Here is an 8,020-nt window from a genome sequence, read left to right as displayed (position 1 = left end):
CTCCACAGGTTTTTGGAAAATTGTGGCTACCATGGCAATGCTTTCTCCGACAAACACAAAAAAAAACATGTCTTGCACATCTACTGTACACCTCAATGTCATCATTTACCCTTGCATCTAAATTGCTTCAAAACTGTAGGAGTTTGTGACGCAAGATTTGCAACAGACCGTTTGACCTACTGTGTGACCGCCCTCCTGACCGCCCATCTGACCATCCACCCGACCGACCGACCGACCACAAGCTGATTCCTATTTACCCCCTTATACACTTTGTGTATAAGGGGGTATAATTGTTTGAAGAGAGGAAAATAAAGATTTCGTTATTCATCAGTCTTAGCACAATGTCCCATGAAATATAATAAATGTGAATTTATGTTTCAATAAACAGAATGTCTCTATTCAGTCTGTTTTTCTGAAGGTAACAAGAAAATTTGAAATTTCTCTCATCCAATTAAAATCTCTTTAGCACTGAACAGTGGTAATAGTCTGTGATATATCTCCTTCCTTGCCAGTCAATATAACGTGTATACCATGTCTATCTGATTTCATGAAGTGGTTTACTGGCACACTCCAGTCTACAATGTATGCATACAGTTTCAACACAAAACTTGGCAACCAGCAAGCTGGCCAGAGGATTGCCCGACATTGCAAGAAATTAGTGCATTCAAACTCGACCTATTTATTGAAAGTGCCTATCACCAATTTATAACATTATCAACTACATCAGACATCTGAGCAACTTGATTCTTACATCTTATTGCCCCACTTTGACAAGCAGACAAAATTTGCTGGTAAAAAACTTATTGCCCGCTGATGAAAATCACTGGGATTTTGCATGTAAAATACAGGACGATAAGTTGGACGCTGCAGACATGCTATCGTGCACTAGTAGCAAAAGCGTGTGCACATTTTGCGTTTGCACACTTAGCGGTAGATTGCTAGCCATGCGTCCAATAATAGCAAGTTGCCCTATGGTCCTTTTTGGTTTTTTTTCCCCCTGTGAAATGCAATTTAAGAATGATTACATTGGTTGTCGATATTTTAAAGTTTGCTATAGATATCTGATTTTGTCAATGATAATAATATGGACTGGTTACTTTCTGGGGATGCATTAGTAACAACATTGCCCTCACTAAAATCCTATTGCCCTCCTTTTCAACATGGGCAATACAATTCTACTTCAGGCCGTGAACGTCATATCCCCCTAAAGGCCAGTCCATATTATACATATTAATGCTTCAAACCAGTTTTGAGATTAACACACCCTGCAGCACAAGTGTAAACATTCACATTATTTTCAAAGCACTCACAGGACATAAACAACAGATAATACGCAAGCCAAAACCTGAGCATTTTGGTTTTTTCATTTTTATTAACATTACCATCTCCCTGTTTGTGGTTTCCCCCTTTTTTTTTTTGAGGTACAAAAACAGATTAAAATTTTCCATTTCAGAACCAAGAATGATATATCAAAAGAACCCATACAAGGAGACAGGAGAGAAATATACAGACTTTTAGATCAATTAAATACTTCATAGCACTCTGTGATAAAATGCAACAAGGCCTATTTGTTTCCTCAATAAATGATTTTTCCTTTTGCCGCCTTCACAGCTATCATATATCCAATATAAACATGCGAAGATAAATATGCACATATCTCAAAAACAGTTGTTCAAAAATTGTGGTGTTGCTAGGAAAAAACAAAAAGAATCAGAAGTTATTTCTGCATGACATTTGTACAAAGTTTGTGTATCACACATAACACTTGCTTTAAATCAAAACAATCAATTACAACACAAGGATCAGCTGAGAAATTCCTCATTCACTCTGTAAAAAAGTAAGAGCACGTCCCTCTTTGCATGTTATTGCGCAGGCACAATAGGAATTGGTTCTTACACCATGACAGGCTCTTGAGCAGTTGCTGCTCTCTGGCATATCACCACATGAGGGCGCTTTCACATCGTAAATAAAACGAACAGATACCTGCTTGAAATTATCCGCAGGTTGTATATTGAGTGGCAGCTGGCGTACTTCTGCATGACAAGCTGTAATATATGGGCTGTAATTCTGCTGCTTGCATAGCCCTCTGCTCTCTGTTACCACATATATCTGCATGTATACATGTATAACTGAATGTGGGAGGTTATGGGTTAAGGCAAATTCTCCTCTCTTCCCCATCCCCAATACTTGCTGATTTTGTTGATTTTGTAGTGACCATCACAGCTAATCACCAGCATCTCTGTGTTTGTTTGTAGGTTTGTTAGATTAGTTCTGACTCATTTATTCTCGCCCTAATCTTTAACAAGACACATATTTTTTCAACACTTTTCTTGGAAAAAATGAAGCAATCATTCTTCTACTATGTCCATTCACAGTATTTTATTCCTGGGAGAATGCAATGCAAAAAGGCATTTTACATAACCAGGGTACCTATACTCGGTGACACAATAAAAGAACTCAATCTTGCCATACCTTGCCAATAGTCTCACTTCCAAGCATTCTGCAGTACAATCAGCTATTTAAGAAAATATTTGAAGGAAAATAAATGCATCAGGTATTGCAAGGGGACGAATAGGAGATAACCACTGAAGAAATGAGGTTTGGCTGCTTGACAAGTCGGCTACAAGAGAAGAAAAAAAGAGCTTAAACAAAGCAATTCTAATTGAATGATCAGTGCTTGATGAGAGATGGTGTGCTTGCATATAGGAAGATGGAGAAAAGAATTGAATTACCATTGGGGAAGTAAAAGGACTTTAAATGGATTTAATGTTTGGTTTTAGAAAGAGCATTCATTTTTGTGAACAAAAGTCATGATTAACAAGCTAAAAAATGAACACAGCAGAAATTAACAAACTTTTTTTTCCAGTTCAAGGAGAAAAATGGATGTCATTTTGAGTAACATCGGGCAATGTTGCAACTGAGCACAATTAACATAATAGATCTACCAATTGGAACTTTTATTGTAATTGTTTGGGCCTGTATACGTATAAATGACCACAGACTCGAATCAAGTGTAAGAATAACTCTGATGAATGCACTTAGCCAGACTTTGATCTACAAGGGTCCCTCCGTATTGAAAAACAAAACAAAATTTATTGAATTGAACCTAATTGGTAATTGTGGAGTGAAATTTGGTATTTGTCTGAACTGTGAGTGGTTGTAATTGACGGAACTTGCTTAGTTCAGCATAATTCAGACTGGCTGAAGACCAACATTCCGTCTGATTTCTGACTTATGACCAAACTGATGGCACACTTTCATACAGTGGAACCCTGACACCAGATCAGCCTCTCCACTGGAAAAGTAAAAGAAGAAATGATTTGATACAACTACCACTGACTGCTTTTTGATATCATACATTGCAACAAAATCCAAGACTGTTCTTGGAGGTGCAATTTGAGGCAGAAAATAGTTATAAATTCAATAAAATCACCTGAAATTAAAACAGATATACAGCTGACAATTGAGGAAAAAAGAAATCCCAGGGTATTTTTATTGTACAATTACAGCAGGATACAAAAATTTGTACTCCAATGCCTTATGAATAAATAATATCAAACAATACCTTGCTAACAGAGAACAGAGGCTACTGACAAATGCATCAATGAAGGTAATATGTAGGCTTCAAACAATTATGTCAGATAGAAAGACTGATACACAGATTTATAAATGGACATACTCTTTGTAAAGACATATCTCACTTTATTTTCACAATAGAGTGGGATTAAGGCTATTGTTTATGGATAGTTTACAAAGTGAAGTTGTTTTCCATTTCCCCTCTCTTTCTGAAGGCATGGGATAGGCATTTTGAGGCTGTTTTCACCAGTCTAACCTGCACTGGAGTTTATAGCAGGACATGCATTTGCATAGGCACAGATGTGGGTTAGATTCGCACACTTTGACCCAGGAAAGATGATAACCACTGCAAGATTAAACAGCTGCGTCACACACAAACACCAATGTTTTCATATGTACATCCCTGTTATCATAATATGATACGATGTCAACAAAATGGTTAATCAAAGAAAGATCGAGATTCTGCGTAGCCAACTTGTAGAGATAGGCAACTGGATGCAAATTAGATTTAAAAAAGACAAAGATTTAAGACACATGAGAAAAAAGACATACACAGAAAAGAGGTGATCATTTTAATTCACATAGCAGCACAAGGGGGAGGGGTTGGGGTTAATTCAATTATGATTTGCTTCTCCTTGAAAATGCAAGTAAGGTTTCGGATGAATTTCTCTAGAAAGACTGACAGCAGGTTGCGATGAAATTTCCTACAGACAAAAGAAAACTAAGAAGCATTTTAGCTGTATCTTATGGCCACACTAGATAAGAGAGATCACTAAAATGGATGAGTGACGAAACTAATATTAAACAGGCATTCAAAGGGGAGATGATGTCTACAAAAGGGGTGGAGAGAGAGGCTCTGAATGCAATGAAGGGCATAAGATTATCAAGATTATCAACATAAGATTAGAAATGGGTGGTGGGGTAGGAGAATGCGCGTAGCACAGCATGTGCAGAGCATTCAGAGATACTTGTGAAAGACATCGATTTCCATCTACTGCAGACGCAGTGGTGGTTATAATCCATCACCTCAAGCATGATGAAAAACCTGGAATGTGGAGACACTGTCTGGCCACTCTTGGAATGGGTTCTTGAGAGTAAGATTTTTCATTGCAAATTTGACCTCTTTATCTCACTAGAATGAAACAATTGTGATCAAAAGTAGAAAAAAAAAAACTGATCACCATTACAAAAATGGTTAAAGATTAAAATACACTGATACACTGACTTAGACATCTTTTACTGGTACCCTTATTCTACCTCAGAAGAAAACATTTGTCGGAATGGTTTAATCGCAGTGATAGAGAGAAAGATCAAATGATAATGGCCATTATAAAGCAATTACATAAAATATGAAAACAAAATCAATTGTACCAACACTATAGCAACCCAAGGTGAAGTGCTGGCAACAGCAAATTACATCCATGGTAACGACTACTTCGCACTGACAAACTCATCATATTGAATCAGATAATCTACTCTAGCTGTGTTTATTTAGTCGGTGAGCATACACGGAGTTTGATAAATAAAATACACTGAGTAAAAACAAAAAAAAACAAAAGGAAAATGTTCTCATCAGATTCTATCTCAAACAATCTGAGCTGTTTGTCGTATCTAGTTGTCAGAGAACACTGAATGGTGAATTATTTTTCATCATTTCACATGTTGCAGTTTTCAATTGGCAATGTCATCCCATACCTCGATGGACGCTTAGCAATCGCATATACAAACACATGATTGCTACGTGTGCAAAATGTACAATCTATAATTTAATGCTGGTATTGATACAATTATATACAAATTGACACAAGAGCATTTTATACAATTAACAAATTAATTTTTGCTGTAGCTGTTTTCTTATCCCTTTCATGCCATCTCATCAATTATACAATTATCTATGAAACGTGGCAAAAAAAAAATATATCAACAGGTGCATTGAATGCCAAGATAAAAAAAACTGCCACACAAAATGCTGATTGACTTTATATGTCACCACTGTTTTCCCATTCTGTATACTCAAACAACACAAAACAAAGAATGCTGTTGGCAGATACTGTAAGTCATTCCCAGTAACGCAAAAGTCACATAGAGCCTCTGTTGTCAAATAAAATCCTGCTACCACACAGTTATCATAGAAAAAAACGATCTGACTGTACAAGGAAAATAACCAAACCAGACTCTGCAAGTTTGGTTCTCTCAATCTACAAAACACAACAGTAGGTAGAAAAAAGAAGAAGATAAAAATACAAGGTTTCTCTTCATGAAAAACAACAATAGACTAATATGAAAGTATGTTCCCCATTCATGTGTCCTGCACAAATACATTAGTAGCTGAACTATCAAATATGGAAAAGTAATAGATAAGAGGGATAAGGAGAAATTAAAAACATTATTTTTATTATATTTGTTATATTTGTTGAAAAGGCACATCTGGACAACAGTTCTGACAAGAATCAGTGGAAAGCAGCGCAGGTAAAGAGATGACGATGAGTTGTAGTCATGACAACCCATCTTGATGCGTTCTCACAATGCTTCAAACACTGAATCACCTTTGTGTGAACGCTCGGTGAAATTTGGCATTGTGGGGCTTTTGTTTGTGTGTGTATGTTTGTGTGTCGATGTGTGTGTGGGTGTTTGTGTTTCTTGGGACCGACCTAAGAGTACATTCAGTAATGAATGGCCAGTAAATGAATAGGTATGGAAAGTCTACCTTGATTATTCCTGGTCATTACTAGCTGGGGCACCGAGTTCACCCCCTGTGCTTTAGGTGAAGTACACTGTAGCAGTACTCTTTAAAAAGGAACATTCATTTTTTTTTCTGCCAAATTTATTGTCAGATGGCATTATATAAAGTTCATTTGAAAACCGAGCGGGATGCCATTCATGCTACAATGAGGTTCGTCTCTTTCCTAAACCCTCCTTAATTACCTGCAACTGAAGGCCCCCACTGTTAAATCTGCATGGAATGGACTTATGGATGCCTACTGGGTGAACGTTAAAACTCAAATCAAGTTTTGTTTTTGTTTTTTTACCAGTGCAAAATGGCTGATTTACCTGAGATAAACAGTCCACCACTTTTCAGGTAGAACTTTCCCTTGTCTGCCCCCTACCTCCCCTTGGCAAAGAAAAAAGAAAAAAGAAAAAAAAAGGAGAGAATATGAAGTATCCTGGCATTTCAACAAACTTTCAGAGAACACATATATATTTGAAACTTTTGTGTACGGACATTTAGATATTGGGTGATTTGTGCAGTAACAAGTACAAGATTTCAGACACAAGTTTCGTCGCTGTTGTTGGTTTTTCATGCCTGATGTCACATCCCCTTTTTACTCTGCAGCATATATATATATATGTATATATATTTTCATCTCTGATCTTGGGATGCAGTTCTTGGGGGAATCCATCGTCTGAGAGTAAGAAAGAACGATCAGGGCGGAAAGAAGTCTCTGCTCTGTATTGCTGCATCGTGGGAGCAGCAGTCGCTGAGCAGCACAGAGTATGCGTCACTGAATCACTTGGGGCAGAATTAGACCCGGAGGCATGTCGGGATGGCACACTAGACTCAGATGTCACACAAGATATCTGCCCTAGATCTCTCTTGGCTGCGCAGTAGGTGAACCTTTGTTTTCTCCACATGGACAAAAAAGAGGGGGGGGGGGGATTGGGATGTGACCTCTTGGTTGCACTAGAAGATCTCTCAGATTACCAACTTCTGACATGTGTTTCTCTGTTTGTTTGTTTTTTCTTGACTTTCATTACAGAGCTATGTAGCACCATTTTTAGAAAAAGCACTTCCTTGTTTTGCCTTCAACAGAGCTGTTCATAGACAATATCACCAATCAAGTCTTTTGCCTTTGAGGATATGCCATGTGTGACCTCAATTGTGATTTCACTGAGAGCGCCGGTCAATCGTAGGGTATTTCCCTAGGACTATGATGCCGGTTTGGATGGTTTAAGGTCAGTCCAGACTTGGATCATTTGATCCAGGCCGTAGAGGTAGCCGTCCTCATGGTTTCCGTCCACCCAGGGGGTGCGGTGGTCGTTGGTGCAGTTGTCGGGGAGGGGCGTTGTCTTGCCAAAGTCGATCATCCACACGCTGGCCTTCCCCGTCCGATCGTGGACGAAGAGCAACGAGCTACCAATCACCTGTGGGTGCACGGAAGTGAGCACACAAAAAAGGAGAGGTTGGTTAGACTAGTCCCTGGAAGCTACTATCCTAGATCATAGATGCAGCATATCGTGACAAGACTTTGTATCTCATACGGCACATATATGTATTTAGAAAATCAGTTTGAAAAAAGTTTGAATGTCAAAAATACTGAATTAAATATCAAAACAATACAATCATCAATGTATTAAAGCAAAAACAATATTTCTACATTACTTGATATAAACATTGATGTTATTTAGCAAAAGCGTTGCAAAAGTAAGAAATGTTTTTGCTCTC

At 37.9% G+C, this 8,020-nt stretch overlaps 1 protein-coding gene across 1 annotated transcript in view; it reads right to left on the bottom strand.

Moving 5' to 3' along the window:
* Positions 1 to 6,166: 6,166 nt before the first annotated feature.
* The window catches only part of LOC139745640 (uncharacterized), a 118,467-nt gene continuing 116,613 nt past the window's right edge, over positions 6,167 to 8,020 (bottom strand). Inside the window, exon 9 of the mRNA XM_071656039.1 lies at positions 6,167 to 7,719. Coding sequence (XP_071512140.1) covers positions 7,504 to 7,719 — 216 coding nt within the window. The 3' untranslated portion in view covers positions 6,167 to 7,503. The remainder of the gene's footprint in view (positions 7,720 to 8,020) is intronic.

The sequence above is a fragment of the Diadema antillarum genome, unplaced genomic scaffold (assembly GCF_040938485.1).
Source record: "Diadema antillarum isolate AM-2024a unplaced genomic scaffold, OU_Dant_1.0 seq00001280_RagTag, whole genome shotgun sequence".
Lineage (NCBI taxonomy): Eukaryota > Metazoa > Echinodermata > Echinoidea > Diadematoida > Diadematidae > Diadema > Diadema antillarum.
This window is presented reverse-complemented; position numbering and strand designations above follow the sequence as displayed.